Source organism: Ovis aries, chromosome 11 (genome assembly GCF_016772045.2).
Source record: "Ovis aries strain OAR_USU_Benz2616 breed Rambouillet chromosome 11, ARS-UI_Ramb_v3.0, whole genome shotgun sequence".
In the NCBI taxonomy this organism is placed as follows: Eukaryota; Metazoa; Chordata; class Mammalia; order Artiodactyla; family Bovidae; genus Ovis; species Ovis aries.
In genome coordinates this window covers 41,050,470-41,067,133 of record NC_056064.1, presented here as the reverse complement: position 1 = coordinate 41,067,133, position 16,664 = coordinate 41,050,470, and the positions used below count along the sequence as shown (strand labels likewise).

At 42.4% G+C, this 16,664-nt stretch overlaps 2 protein-coding genes across 2 annotated transcripts; both read left to right on the top strand.

Annotated features, from left to right (window-relative positions):
* The first annotated feature begins 626 nt into the window (after positions 1–626).
* Positions 627–7,929, top strand: LOC101114287 (keratin-associated protein 9-1-like). Its single transcript, XM_042256744.2, has 2 exons — positions 627–1,277; positions 6,805–7,929. The coding sequence occupies exons 1-2, from the start codon at positions 666–668 to the stop codon at positions 7,534–7,536; spliced, it is 1,344 nt and encodes a 447-aa protein (XP_042112678.2). The 5' UTR covers positions 627–665; the 3' UTR covers positions 7,537–7,929.
* A 3,983-nt stretch (positions 7,930–11,912) lies between these two features.
* Positions 11,913–13,161, top strand: LOC105616374 (keratin-associated protein 4-8-like). Its single transcript, XM_027974565.2, has one exon. It carries the CDS (start codon positions 11,970–11,972, stop codon positions 12,750–12,752), a length of 783 nt encoding a protein of 260 aa, XP_027830366.2. The 5' UTR covers positions 11,913–11,969; the 3' UTR covers positions 12,753–13,161.
* Positions 13,162–16,664: the final 3,503 nt, after the last annotated feature.

The window sequence follows — 16,664 nt, the reverse complement described above, 5'->3', positions numbered from 1 at the left end:
GCAAAAATGTGTTTCTTCCATTTAAAAGCTGTGAGTACTGCTAAGTGCTTGAGACAGTGGCGTGAAATCAGGCACAGAATTTGTAACTTCCTCATGGTTACCATTCAAGAGGCCCACAGAGGATCACATTCATCCATATTATTTGTGGGATGTCCTTCCCCCAAACAACTTGTTTTCTAATTTGTTTCCAGTGTTTAACCTCGCCAGCACTTGTTCCCCTCACCCTTGACAGCAAAATATACATGAGTCATATAAGAAACTTTTTCTCTCTGAAGTTCAGAGAGCAGTGATAGGAGAGAATATCACATTCGAAAAATAAGTGTTGGAGTCATATGACTAATGCTTTGTAAGTATTGAACCCACCAGGAGCAAAGGTGACACCCACAACAGGAGAACTGGGACAGGGCTCTCAATTGGACACACAGGTGCTTACCAGGAAAAGGAATGGTATTGTTTTCTCCATTTTCGAATACTGAATGAGAAACACACAATTATGTAATTAAATGATGAATTTTCCTAGGAGGGTAAACAATAACAAGGAAATAATGATGTCATGATAGCAGCTCTTCAGCAGGGTATAAGGGGGTCTGTGGGCTGAGAAGACTCTCAGACTCAAGAAACTCAATTTCCTGGAAACTCACCCAGAACCTCCACCCTCTGACACCATGGTCAGCTCCTGTTGTGGCTCCGTCTGCTCTGACCAGAGCTGCGGCCGAAGTCTCTGCCAGGAGACCTGCTGCCGCCCCAGCTGCTGCCAGACCACCTGCTGCAGGACCACCTGCTACCGCCCCAGCTGCGGTGTGTCCAGCTGCTGCCGCCCCGTCTGCTGCCAACCCACCTGCCCTCGCCCCACCTGCTGCATCTCTAGCTGCTCCCGCCCCTCCTGCTGTGTTTCCAGCTGTGGTTCCAGCTGCTACAGGCCTACCAGCTGCATCTCCAGCTGTAGGCCCCAGTGCTGCCAGCCTGTGTGCTGCCAGCCCACCTGCCCTCGCCCCACCTGCTGCATCTCTAGCTGCTACCGCCCCTCCAGCTGTGGGTCCAGCTGTGGCTCCAGCTGCTGCAGGCCTACCTGCAGCATCTCCAGCTGTAGGCCCCGGTGTTGCCAGTCTGTGTGCTGCCAGCCCAGCTGCCCCCGCATCTCCAGCTGCTGCCGCCCCTCTTGCTGTGGCTCCAGCTGCTGCCGCCCGAGCTGCTGCCTGCGCCCAGTGTGTGGCCGGGTCTCCTGCCACACCACTTGCTATCGCCCCACCTGTGTCATCTCCACCTGCCCCCGCCCCGTGAGCTGTCCCTCCTCTTGCTGCTGAATCTCTGCTTTGAACATTTAAGAAGCGAATTGCCACTCTAGGTTCAATGCAGGATACAAGATGCTTGGGGCTGGTGCACTGGAATGACCCAGAGAGATGGTATGGGGAGGGAGGTGGGAGGGGGGTTCAGGATTGGGAACTCATGTACACCCATGGCGGATTCACGTTGATGTACGCAAAACCAGTACAGTATTGTAAAGCAAAATAAAGTAAAATTTAAAAATAAATAAATAAAATAATAAAAAATAAAATAAAATGTGGAGGGTTTAAGAGAGCCGGTCCATTGAATTTCATAAGCAAACATCAGACATACTGAGCCCTTGATCTAACTTCTCTCCAAACTTCCCCACTTCTAAATGAAATCACTCAGAATCTACCCAAAAATTACATTCTCCCAACACTCTTCCCTCTTTCTTCAGGACATCTCTTTTTCATACTTAAGGAATTTGTCTCCATTACTGGTATGGCCACTTGATTTTTATCTCTCTGATATGGAAATCCAATTAAGATTTTTTTGCTGTACTCTTTGGTAAAGATTTAGTTATATCTTGTTATTTCCATGAACCTAAATAAACGTCTTCCTACTGGTACTGAAAATTGAATCTGATTGTTACTTTCTCTCGTTTTTTAAAGGATTTACATATTGATCCAAAGTAATTGAATTTTGCCTGCACCTGCCAAACAGCACAAATAATCAGCCTTCAAGAGGAGGTCAAGTGACGTTGACCACTGCCTAGTAATGTCAAGGAAATAGGTATATCAATCATTCTCTAGTCTTTATGGGGGAAAGGGGTGAAACTGAAGTGATAGAGCATCTCTGAATATATTAACAGGAGGAAAGATTTGGAAAGATTGAACACAATGCATCATTTTTAACAACACCAGCTTCCAGGGTTTTTTCACCTATAAAAGCATCGCATAGATAGTTGAGTTAAGTCTATGCATTTTCTACTTCGGGTCACATGCAATGAGTCCTTCGTCCACATACACAGTGAAAATATTAGTCACTCAGCCGTGTCCAACTCTATGCAACTCCGTGGATTGTAGCCCACCAGGCTGCTCTGTCCACGGAATTCTGCAGGCAAGAGTACTGGAGTGGGTTGCCATTCCGTTCTCCAGGGGATCGTTCTGCCCCAGGAATTGAACCCAGGTCTCTTGCACTGCGGGCAGATTCTTAATCTTCTGAGCCACCATGGAAGCCCCTACAAGTATACAGTGGAGTTTTGCTTTATTCTGGTAGCCAGAGCTTCAGTAGGTTTGGTTTATTATTATTATTATTCAGAATATTCAGTTTATTCTGCCTTATAGTGGGAGAAGGCAATGGCAACCCACTCCAGTACTCTTGCCTGGAAAACCCCATGGATGGAGGAGCCTGGTAGGCTGCGATCCATGGGGTCGCTAAGAGTTGGGCACGACTTGAGCGACTTCACTTTCACTTTTCACTTTCATGCACTGGAGAAGGAAATGGCAACCCACTCCAGTATTCTTGCCTGGAGAATCCCAGGGATGGAGGAGCCTAGGGGGCTGCCGTCTATGGGGTCACACAGAGTCGGATGTGACTGAAGCGACTTAGCAGCAGCAGCAACATAGTGGGGCTACCTTCAGTGCCACGCAGGTGATATAAAGCAATGAAACGGACCTGGTGACAGTTTCTAGGTATTCCTGGTGACTGTGAGTTTATGTCGAACAGTAAAAAGGACCTTTCCAGTGCCATGCTTAGATGTCCACTGAAACTCTATCCCAGCTTAATTTCCCCAGCTGTCCACTTCTGCTCACTTCCCTTCCCTTTCCTCCTAGAAGTACTAATCCCAAATACACTTCTTGATAAATATCCTTTTGCTAATTTTCATACCGAGGTCTGCTTCCTAGGAAACTCAAACAGTCCCCAAAAGCAATTTGTAATCCACTATAGTTAATTTGAGACCTGGGAAGACTGACTGAAATGTAGTTTTCATCTTTAGGTGTATAGTAAGTAGAAGCTTAATCATACTCTGAGAAAACTTATGGAAATAAATCTGTAGAGAGGACTGTGAATTTTATCTAAAGTACATTTATTCTTTTCTAAGGATTTTATATCACTTATACACAGACACATGCTTTAAAAAAAAAATGAATAACACAAACAATGTGATCAAAATGAGTTGCTCATCATTTAGTCTTTGCCAATCCCATTCAAAACCAGTTTTTACAAATGGAGATACATTCTTATTGAACATATTTGTATAACATCTATATCTTTATTCACAAACCCAGGTTTACTTGTACATTTCTTTCTGAAATTTATTCAAATATTATTGTTTTGCCTTCAGGCGATGTTGATACATTCCTCCAATACTTGGTAAGTATATTATTTGACAGATTTGTTAATATATATTTAATATTTATTGTTGAGAATTGTGAATACATTTTTCAGATTAGATTTTATGAAGAAATATTGCTAAGTGCATAAAAAATCTATCAGTGTTCTAAGCCAGTCAACTTCACTGTTAACAATAATATTCAGATAATATTATCTGAATAAATATTTGGATCAGATAACTCAGATAATAAGATTCTTTGGGATTTTCTAGACATGTAATCATGGCGGTAAATAGCCCCCAGCCTCAGGTATGTCCCCAGATTCATTCCTCAGTTACCCACAGTGGTAACCGCATTATTAACCCTGACTTAAGGGTTTCCCTTTCATTCCTGCCTTGCTTTCTCATTTCCTCATGTGTACTTCCCAGAATCCCCAAGCCCACCCCCCCAAGTGAATTACTTGCACTCACATTTATGTTTCAGTATCTATTTTGAGTGCAACTGAAACAGAAAACAGATGTTCAGCAAATTTTTTTTTTTTTTGATTGATAGTAAACCAGTGGTGGTGGTTACTTCTCAAAAAAGAGAGCTAAACTGGGATGTCTGGAAGTGAAGAGAACTAGTTTCAGCATTTGTATTCACCTCCTTTCTATCATATCCGTTTCTGTGTTAATACAGCATATGTATGGTGTCCTATAAGTAAGTTCCATTTTATGGATCAAATTTGAACTTCCACTAGTGTGTTTTATCCGGTGACACGCTGTTTGCCACATAAACAAATATGGTTTTCCTCAAATGTAACCATGATCCCTTTGTTTGGAATGCTTCTCCCACTTTTCACTACCAGGCAAATGAGGAATAATTTTTAAAGTTCCATTACCTACCCATAAGTCATACAAAAGCCTTCATTTGCTCGATAAACATTTGTCACTAATGGGCTCTATCCCAGTAACACAATTAAATTTTATAGTTCATGCCCTCAGGGTGGTCTGCATTGCCATAGTGGAATGATAGAAGGTAACTGTAGGACAGCAGAGAGAGCAAAATTTGGAGCACAATGCAGGGACAAATTGTATTTGTACAGGGTAGTTAGTCATTGGGAGGAAGCATTCAGGGAAACCTGAATTTGCTGTACAAAGAGTACACCCAAATATCTTAATTGGATTTCCATGTCAGAGAGATAAAATCGGTGGCCCCACAAGTGATGGAGACAATTCCTAAAGCATGAAAAACATATGTCCTAAAAAAATAGGGAAGAGTATTTCTCTGTATTGACAGACAAATAGTAGTTTGCAAAGATAATGATAATGATAAAGATGAAACATCCCAGGAAGATGAAATGGCTTCAGCAAAGGCTTACAAGCTCTATTTCCACCTCTTCCTCAGCTGTCCTAAAACAGCTTGCTGCTGCTGCTGCTGCTAAGTCACATAAGTCGTGTCCGACCCTGTGCGATCCCAGAGACGGCAGCCCACCAGGCTCCTCCATCCCTGGGATTCTCCAGGCAAGAACACTGGAGTGGGTTGCCATTTCCTTCTCCAATGCATGAAACTGAAAAGCGAAAGTGAAGTCGTGTCCGGCCCTCAGCAATCCCATGGACTGCAGCCTACCAGGCTCCTACGTCCATGGGATTTGCCAGGCAGGAATACTGGAGTGGGGTGCTATTGCCTTAACTGCTGTTTAATCTTACAGATTTTTTTTCTGCTCCTCTTAATGTTTCTATGCTTCCTTAGACTATTTCTTAAAGAAGGAGTAAGAATACACACTATACTATATGCTGTAGTAAGATTCAAAACAAAGATAAGATATTCAGCACAATGCTCAGTTAACTCAGCACAATGCCTGGTAAATTTAGCATAATCCACAGTAAATACTCTACAAATGATAAGTATCATTATTCCTCACCTTTTATTGAAGATGTATTAAACTTATCCACATACTATGTATGTTGATTTTAGTTCTTCATTTAAAAATAGCATAGGAAACTCAGTCTGGTGCTCTATGACAACCTAGGGGGTGAGATAGGATTGGTGTTTGAGGGCAGCTCAGATGGAGGGGACATATATATATATATACTTATGGCTGAATCACATTGTTGTACTGCAGAAACCTACTCAATCTTGTAAAGGAATTATCCTCCATTTAAAAAATAAAGACTTAAATAACTGCCATTCTTTTGAAAATGAAAGTCACTCAGTTGAGTTCAGCTCTTTGCGACCCAATGGACGATACAGTCCATGGAGTTCTCCAGGTCAGAATACTGGAATGAGGGGCCTTTCCCTTCTCCTGGGGATCTTCCCAACCCAGGGTTTGAACCCAGGTCTCCCACGTTGCAGGCGGATTCTTTCCCAGCTGAGCTATCAGGGAAGACCTTAGTTTAACTATTGCCAAACTGTTTCTTATACGTGTCTCATACGAGCATCTACAGGAAAAAGATGAGGAGTCAAGTTCTCTTATACCCAACAGAATTCTTGGATCCATATTTTTGAAGGCTTAATAATGCCAAACATGTTTGTAATTAACGAATGCTTCTGTAATGAAATACCTGTGTACGTGTCTGACAACTAAAAGATAAATCAAAACAACCCATTCTGATTGCCTAGCCTGGGAGACATACAGCAAAAATGTGTTTCTTCTATTTAAAAGCTATGAGTATTGTTAAGTGCTTGAGACAGTGGTGTGAAATCAGACCCAGAAGTTGAAAATTCCTTGTAGTCTACCTATCTTCCTGACCATCCAAAACGCCCACTTAGGATCACATTCATCCATATTATTTGTGGGACACCCTCCCCAAACATCTTTTCTTTCTAATTCCTTTCCAGTGTTTCACCTGACCAGCACTTGTTCCCCTCACCCTCGACAACAAAATATGCATGAGCTGTATAAGAAACTTTTCTCTCTGAAGTTCAGAGAGCAGTGATAAAAGAGAATATCACATTCAAAAAAAAAGATGCTAGATTCAGATGATAAAAGCTTTGTGAGACATTGAACCAATCAGTAGAAAAGGTGATACCCAAAGGAAGAACTGGGACAGGGCTTTCAATTGGACACACAGGCACTTACCAGGAAAAGGAAAGGTATTGTTTTCTCCATTTTGGACTACTGCATGAGAAACACACAATTATGTAATTAAATGATCAATTTTCCTAGGGGGTTAAACAATAACAAGGAAATAATGATGTCATGGTAGCAGCTCTTCAGCAGGGTATAAAGGGACCGCGGGCCAAGAAGAGTCTCAGACTCAAGAAACTCACTCTCCTGGAAACTCACCCAGAACCTCCACCCTCTGACACCATGGTCAGCTCCTGTTGTGGCTCCGTCTGCTCTGACCAGAGCTGCGGCCGAAGTCTCTGCCAGGAGACCTGCTGCTCCCCCAGCTGCTGCCAGACCACCTGCCGCAGGACCACCTGCTACCGCCCCAGCTGTGGTGTGTCCAGCTGCTGCCGCCCCATCTGCTGCCAGCCCACCTGCCCTCGCCCCACCTGCTGCATCTCTAGCTGCTCCCGCCCCTCCTGCTGTGTTTCCAGCTGTGGTTCCAGCTGCTATAGGCCTACCGGCTGCATCTCCAGCTGCTGCAGGCCCCAGTGCTGCCAGCCTGTGTGCTGCCAGCCCACCTGCCCTCCCCCTACCTGCTGCATCTCTAGCTGCTACCGCCCCTCCAGCTGTGGGTCCAGCTGTGGCTCCAGCTGCTGCAGGCCTACATGCTGCATCTCCAGCTGCAGGCCCCGGTGCTGCCAGTCTGTGTGCTGCCAGCCCAGCTGCCCCCGCATCTCCAGCTGCTGCCGCCCCTCTTGCTGTGGCTCCAGCTGCTGCCGCCCGAGCTGCTGCCTGCGCCCAGTGTGTGGCCGGGTCTCCTGCCATACCACTTGCTATCGCCCCACCTGTGTCATCTCCACCTGCCCCCGCCCCGTGTGCTGTCCCTCCTCTTGCTGCTGAATCTCTGCTTTGAACATACTGCTTCCTCATTTCCTCCCTCCCCACAATTGCAGAGCTCTTTTTAAAATGTGGAGGGTTCTAGAGAACTGATCCCTTGAATTTCATAAGCAAACATCAGGCATACTGAGCCCATATTCAACTTCTGTCCAAATCCCTCCCTTCTAAATGAGACCACTCAGAATGTTCAAGAAAATTACGTTCTCCCAACACTCTTCCCTATTTTTTTAGGACATACGTTCTTCATGCTTTAGGAATTGTCTCCATCACTTGTGGGGCCACCGATTTTTCTCTCTCTGACATGGAAATCCAATTAAGATTTTTTGGTGTACTCTTTGTTAAAGATTTTCTTATGTCTTGTTATTTCCAAGAACCTAAATAAACGTCCTCCTAGTGACACTGAAATTGAATTTGATTGTTACTCTCTTTTTTAAGTATTTACATTTCATTCCAAAGTAATTGTATTCTGCCTGTACTGCCAAACAGCACAAATTAATCAACCTTCAAGAGAGGTCAAATAACACTGATCACTATTAGTTATGTTAAGAAAATAGATAAATAATCATGTTCTAGTCTTTCTGGGGCAAAAGGGTGAAACTGTAGTGATAAAGCATCTATGAATATAATGACAGGAGGAACGTTTTGGAAAGAATGAACACAATTCATGATTTTTAACAACACCACCTTTCAGGGTTTTTTCCACCCATAAAAGCAGTGGATAGATAGTTTAGTAAAGTCTATATATTTTCTGCTTCGGGTCCATGCCATGAGTCCTTTGTCCACATACACAGTGAAAATATTAGTCACTCAGCTGGCTCTAACTCTATGCAACCCCGTGGATTGTAGCCCAGCAGGCTCCTCTGTCCACAGAATTCTGCAGGCAAGAATACTGGAATGGGTTGCCATTCCGTTCTCCAGGGGATCTTCCTGCCCCAGGGGTCGAACCCAGGTCTCCTGCATTGCTGACGGATTCTTTATCTTCTGAGCCACAATGGAAGCCCCTAGATATACAGTGGAGTTCTGTTTTATTTTTGTACCCAGAGCTTCAATAGATTTGATTTATTATTATTATTCAGAATATTCAGTTTATTCTGCCTTATAGAGGGGCTACCTTCAGTGCCAAGCAGGGGATATAAATGATTGAAACAGACTTGTGACAGTTCCTAGATATTGCTGGAACGTGTGATTTTATGTCCAAGAGAAAAAAGGGACCTTTCCAATGCCATGCTTAGATGTCCACTGAAACTTTTTCCTAGATTGATTTCTCCAGCTGTCCACTTCTGCTCACTTCCCTTCTCTTTCCTTCTAGAACTGCTAATCTCACGAGCACTTCTCAATAAACATCCTGTGTGCATATTTCAATCTCTGGGTCTGCTTCCTAGGGAACTCAAACAGTCCCCCAAAGCAACTGGTATTTCACAATAATTAATCTGAGAGCTGGAAAGACTGCCTGAAATGTAGTTTTCATCTTTTAGTGTATAATATGTACGAGCTTAAACATAAACATAGAAGGCTTATGAAACTGAATCTGTAGAGAGAACTGTGAATTTTATCTAAATTACATATATTCTTTTCTAAAGGTTTTATGTCACTTATACATAAACACAAGGCTTTTCAAAAAATTTAAATAACACAGAAGAATGTGGTCAAAATTTAGTTTCCTATCATTAGGCTTTGGCAATCCCATTCAAAACCTAGTTTTAAAACGTAGATACATTCTTACTGAATGCATTTGCATGACATTTATGTCTTTATTCACTAACAAGCTTTAGTTATACATTTTTTTGTTGTGATGTTTACTCAAATATTTTTTGGCCTTCAAGAAATGTTAATACATTCCTCCAATACCAGGTAAGTATATTATTTTACAGAATTATTTACATATTTTTATATTTATTGCTCAGATCTGTGAATTCATTTTCCCATTACATTTTATGAGGAAATCCTGCTAAATGCGTAGGAAATCCATCAGTTTTCTATATCAGCCAACTTCACTGTTGACAATAATATTCAGTTGATTCTGTGGGATTTTCTAGACATACAGTCATGGCGGCTAATAGCCCCCAGCCTCAGGTATGTCGCCAGATTTATTCCCCAGTTACCCACAGTGTAACAGCATTATTATAGACGTATGGGTTTTTCTTTCATCCCTGCCTTGCTTTCCCACTTCCTCAGGTGTACTTCCTGGAATCGCCCCCCAAAGTAAACTACTTGCACTCACATCTTTGTCTCAATATATACTTTTAAACCAGGGATGGTGGCTAATTCTCACAAAAGAGAGCTAAATTGGGATGTCTGGAAGTGAAGAGAACCAGTACCAATATATATGTATTCACCTCCTTTCTATCATGTCTGTTTCTGTGTTAATACAGTATATGTATCCACGGTGTCCTGTAACCATGATCCTTTTGTTTGGAATGTTTCTCCCACTTTTCTCCACCAGGCAAAACAGACATATTTTTTTAAAGGACTATTACATACCCTTAATTTATCCAAAAGCCTTCATTCACTCGACAAACATTTGTCACTAATGTGCTCTGTCCCAGAAACAAAATTAAATTTTATAGTTTATGCCCTCAGGGTGTCTGCATTGCAGAGAGTGCAAAATTCAGAGCACAATGCAGGGACAAATTGTATTTGTACAGGGTAGTTAATCATTCGGAGGAAGCATACAGGGGAATCCTGGGTTTTGAGAGAGGAATAGGAGTTTGCAGAGATAACGACAAAGATGAAACATGGAATGAAGCAGCTTCAGCAAAGCCTTGCAAGCTTTATTTTTCACCCCTTCCTCAGCTGTCCTAAAACAGCTTAACTTCTGTTTAATGTTACAGAAGCGGTTTGTTTTTTTTTTTCTGTTAACGTTTCTATGCTTCTTTGGCCTATTGCTTAAAGAAGTAATAAGAAAACACACTATATTCTATGCTGCATTAAAGATTCAAAACAAATATAAGGTATTCAGCACAATGCTCAGTGAACTCAGCACAGTGTCTAGTGAGTTTAGACTAACGAATAGTAAATATTTCCCAAATGATAAATATTATTATTCCTCACCTTTTATTGAAGATGTGTGGGACTTTTCCACATACTATATATGTCGATTTTAGTTCTTCAGTTAAAAATAACATAGGAAGCTCAGTCCTATGCTCTATCACAACCGAGAGGGGTGGGATGTGATTGGAGTGGGAGGGCAGATCAGAGGGAGAGGATATATATATACTTATGGCTGAATCATATTGTTGTACTGCAGAAAGCTACACAACCTTGTAAAGGAATTATCCTCCAATTAAAAAATAAAGACTTAAAAAAATAACTGTCATTCTTTTGAAAATGAAAGTCGCTCAGTCATGTCCAGCTCTTTGTGACCCCATGGACTATACAGTGCATGGAATTATCCTGGTTAGAATACAGGCATGGGTAATTGTTCGCTTCTCCAGGGGATCTTCCCAACCCAGGAATTGAATCCAGGTCTCCCACATTGCAGGCGGATTTTTTCCCAGCTGAGCTATTGGGAAGCCCTTCTTTCAACTATTGCCAATCTCTTTTTAATGCATGTGTCTCATTCAAGCATACACAGGAAAAAATAAGGAGTTATCTGTCAAGTTCTCTTACTACCCAACAGAGTGTCTTGGATCCATATTATTGAAGGCTTAATAATTCCAAACATGTTTATATATAATGAATTCTTTTGTAACGAAATATCCTGTGTAAAGCCTGACAACTAAAAGATAAATCAAAATATCCCATTCTGGTTGCCTAGCCTGGGAGACTAGCTTGGGGAAAATGTGTTTCTTCTATTTAAAAGCTGTGAGTACTGTTAGCAGTGCTTGAGACAGTGGAATGAAATCAGACACAGAATTTGAAACTTCCTTGTAGCGTAACTATCTTTCTCACCATTAAAGATGCCCACATAGGATCACATTCATCCATATAATATGTGGGACACCCTGCCCCCAAACATCTTTCTAATTCCTTTTCATGTTTAACCTCACCAGCGCTTATTCCCCTCACCCTTGACAACAAAATATACACGAGTCATATAAGAAACTTTTTCTCTCTGAAGTTCAGAGAGCAGTGATAGGAGAGAATATCACATTCAAAAAAAAAGTGTTAGAGTCATACGACTAATGCTTTGCAAGCACTGAACCAACCAGGAGTAAAGGTGACACCCACTAGGGAAGAACTAGGACAGGGCTTTCAATTGGACACACAGGCGCTTACCAGGAAAAGGAAAGGTTTTTCCATTTTCGAATACTGAATACACACAATTATGCAATTAAATGATCAATTTTCCTAAGAGGGTAAACAATAACAAGGAAATGATGTCATGATAGCAGCTCTTTTGCAGGGTATAAAGGGGGCTGTGGGCGGAGGAGACACTTAGACTCAAGAAGCTCACTTTCCTGGAAACTCACCCAGAACCTCCACCCTCTGACACCATGGTCAGCTCCTGTTGTGGCTCCGTCTGCTCTGACCAGAGCTGCGGCCGAAGTCTCTGCCAGGAGACCTGCTGCCGCCCCAGCTGCTGCCAGACCACCTGCTGCAGGACCACCTGCTACCGCCCCAGCTGTGGTGTGTCCAGCTGCTGCCGCCCCGTCTGCTGCCAGCCCACCTGCCCTCGCCCCACCTGCTGCATCTCTAGCTGCTCCCGCCCCTCCTGCTGTGTTTCCAGCTGTGGTTCCAGCTTCTACAGGCCTACCTGCTGCATCTCCAGCTGCAGACCCCAGTGCTGCCAGCCTGTGTGCTGCCAGCCCACCTGCCCTCGCCCCACCTGCTGCTTCTCTAGCTGCTACCGCCCCTCCAGCTGTGGGTCCAGCTGTGGCTCCAGCTGCTGCAGGCCTACCTGCTGCATCTCCAGCTGCAGGCCCCGGTGTTGCCAGTCTGTGTGCTGCCAGCCCACCTGCCCTCGCCCCACCTGCTGCTTCTCTAGCTGCTACCGCCCCTCCAGCTGTGGGTCCAGCTGTGGCTCCAGCTGCTGCAGGCCTACCTGCTGCATCTCCAGCTGCAGGCCCCGGTGTTGCCAGCCTGTGTGCTGCCAGCCCAGCTGCCCCCGCATCTCCAGCTGCTGCCGCCCCTCTTGCTATAGCTCCAGCTGCTGCCGCCCGAGCTGCTGCCTGCGCCCAGTGTGTGGCCGGGTCTCCTGTCACACCACTTGCTATCGCCCCACCTGTTTCATCTCCACCTGCCCCCGCCCTGTGTGCTGTCCCTCCTCTTGCTGCTGAATCTCTGCTTTGAACATACTGCTTCCTCATTTCCTCCCTCCCCACGGTTGCAGAGCTTCTTTTTAACATGTGGAGGGTTCAAGAGAACTGGCCCCTTGAATTTCATAAACAAATACCAGACATACTGAGCCACGTTCTATCTTCTCTCCAAAGTCCCTCCCATACAAATGAGATCACTCAGAATCTCCCAGGAAATTACAATTTCTAAACACTCCTCCCTTTTTCTTCAGGACATTTCTTAATGATGCTTAAGGAATTTGTCTCCATCACTTGTGGGTCCACCGATTTTTATCTCTGATATGGAAATACAACAAAGATTTTTTGGTGTACTCTTTGGTAAAGATTTTCTTATGTCCTGTTATTTCCACGAACCTAAATAAAGGTCCCCCTACTGGCACTGAAATTTAAATCTGATTGTTACTCTCTTTTTTTTTAAAAGGGTTTACATTTCGATCCAAAGTCATTGAATTTTGCCTGCACCTGCCAAACAGCACAAATTTATCAACCTTCAAGAGAGGTCAAATGACACTGATCACTACTAGTTATGTCTAGAATATAGACATATTAATTATACATTAATATAATGATTAATATACATTAATCATATTCTAGTCTTTATGGGGGAAAGGGGTGAAACTGAAGTGATAGAGCATCTGTGAATATAATAACATGAGAAAAGATTTAGAAAGATTGAACACAATTCATGATTTTTAACAACACCAGCTTTCAAGGTTTTTTCACCTATAAGGCAGTGGATAGATAGCTTAGTAAAGTCTATGTATTTTCTACATTGGGTCACATACAATGAGACTTTCGTCCACTTACACAGTGAAAATGTTAGTCACTCAACTGGCTCTAACTCTATGCGACCCCGTGGATTGTAGCCCCGCAGGCTCCTCTGTCCACAGAATTTTGCAGGCAAGAACACTGGAGTGGGTTGCCATTCCATTCTCCAGGGGATCTTTCTGCCCCAGGGATCAAACCCATGTCTCTTGCATTGAGGGCAGATTCTTTATCTTCTGAGCCAATGTGGAAGCTCCTACAGGTATACAGTGGAGTTCTGCTTTATTCTGGTAGCCAGGGCTTCAGTAGATTTGGTTTATTATTGTTATTACTACTATTCAGAATATTCAGTTTATTCTGACTTATAGTAGGGCTACTTTCAGTGCCCAGCAGGTGGTATAAAGCAATGAAACAGACTTGGTGACAGTTCCTTGGTATTGCTGGTGACTGTGATTTTACGTCCAACAAAAAAAAAAGGGACCTTTCCAGCGCCATGCTTAGATGTCCACTGAAACTCTATCCCAGCTTGATTTCTCCAGCTGTCCACTTCTGCTCACTTCCCTTCTCTTTCCTCCTAGAAGTACTAGTCCCAAGAGCACTTCTCGATAAATACCTTTTGCTAATTTTCACCTCTGTGTCTGCTTCCTAGGGAACTCAGACAGTCCTGAAAAGCAATTTGTAGTTAACAACAGTTAATCTGAGATCTGGAAAGACTGCCTAAAGTGTAGTTTTCATATTTTAGTGTATAGTAAGTAGAAGCTTAACATAATCCAAGAAAATTTATGGAAATGAATCCATAGAGAGAACTGTGAATTTTATCTAAAGTACTTTTATTATTTTCTAAGGAATTTATGTCGCTTATACACACACATGCTTTTTCAAAAATTTTGAATAACACTAAAGAATGATCAAAATACTTGCCCATCATTTGTCTTTGCCAATCCCATTCAAAACCAATTCTTATTGAATCCTTTTGTATGACATGTCTTTATTCAGAAACCCAGCTTTATTTATACATTTTTTTGTTCTGATGTTTATTCAAATATTATTTTTTGGCCTTCAGGCAATGTTAATACATTCCTCCAATACCTGGTAAGTATATTATTTGACAGATTTGTTTACATATTTTTATATTCATGCTGAGAACTGTGAATACATATTTCCCATTAGATTTATGAAGAAATATTGCTAAGTGCATAAGAAATCTATCAGTGTTCTGAGCCAGTCAACTTCACTGTTAACAAGAATATTCAGGTGATTCTTTGGGATTTTCTAGATGTATAATCATGGTAGGGAATAGCCCCCAGCCTCAGGTATGTCCCCGGAATCATTCCTCAGTTACCCACAGTGGCAACCTCATTATTAACACAGACTTATGGGTTTTTCTTTCTCCTGCCTTGCTTTCTCATTTCCTCATGTGTACTTCCCAGAATCCACCCCCACCGCGCCCCCCTCCCCGCCCCCTTACCCCCCCAAGTGAACCACTTGCACTCACATTTATGTTTCAATATCTATTTTGGGCGCAATTGAAACAAAGACAATAGATGTTCAGCAAATATGTTTTGTTGATTGATATTAAACTAGTGGTGGTGGTTACTTCTCCCAAAAGAGAGCTAAATTGGGATGTCTGCAAGTGAAGAGAACCAGTGTCAACACTTGTGTTCTCCTCCTTTCTATCACATCTGTTTCTTTGTTAATACAGTATATGTATCCATGGTGTCTTAAAGGTATGTACGATTCTATGGATCAAAGTTGAACTTCTACAAATGTGTTTTATCAGGTGACATGAAGCTTGCCACATAAACAAATATGGTTATCCTAAGGTGTAACCATGATCCCATTGATTGGAATGTTTCTTCCACTTTTCTCTACCAGGCAAAATAGACATTTTTTTTTAATTTTTTTAAAATTTTTACTTTATTTTACTTTACAATACTGTATTGGTTTTGCCATACATTGACATGAATCCACCACGGGTGTACATGCGATCCGAAACATGAACCTCCCTCCCACCTCCCTCCCCACAACATCCCTCTGGGTCATCCCTGTGCACCAGCCCCAAGCATGCTGTATCCTGCATCGGACATAGACTGGTGATTCAATTCTTACATGATAGTATACATGTTTCAATGCTATTCTCCCAAATCATCCCACCCTCTGCCTCTCCCTCTGAGTCATATTTTTTAAAGGACCATTATATACCTGTAAGTCATCCAAAAGCCTTCATTCACTCGACAAACATTTGTCACTAATGTGCTCTGTCCCAGTAGCAAAAACAAATTTTATAGTTCATGCCTTCAGGGCGTCTGCGTAACAATAGTTGAATGACAGAAAGCAACTGTGGTTCAGCAGAGAGTGCAAAAAACAGAGCACAATGCAGGGACAAATTGTATTTGAACAGGGTAGTTAATCACTGGAGGAAGCAAGTAGGGTAAACCTGGGGTTTTGAGAGAAATAGGAGTTTGCAAAGATAACGACAAAGATGAAACATTCCAGGAAGATGACATGGCTTCAGCAAAGGCTTGCAAGCTTTATTTTTGACCTCTTCCTCAGCTGTCCTAAACAGCTTAACTTCTGTTTAATCTTACACAATTTTTTTTTTCCCTCTTAATGTTTCTATGCTTCTTTGGCCTATTGCTTAATGTATGGCAAAACCAATACAGTATTGCAAAGTAAAATAAATTAAAAATTAAAATTAAAAAAAAAAAGAAGTAGTAAGAATACACACTATATTATATTTTGCATTAAAGATTCAAAATAAATATAAGATATTCAGTGCAATGCTCAGTGAACTGAACACAATGCCTGGTAAATTTAGCATGCTGCTGCTAAGTCGCTTCAGTCATGTCCGACTCTGTGCGACCCCATAGATGGCAGCCCACCAGGCTCTGCCGTCCCTGGGAATCTCCAGGCAAGAACACTGGAGTGGGGTGCCATTTCCTTCTCCAATGCATGAAAGTGAAAAGTGAAAGTGAAGTCGCTCAGTCGTGTCTGACTCTTCAAAACCCCATGGACTGCAGGCCACCAGGCTCCTCTGTCCATGGGATTTTTCAGGCAAGAGTACTGGAGTGCGGTGCCATCGCCTTCTCCACATAAAGCATAGTAAATACTCTACAAATGATAAATATC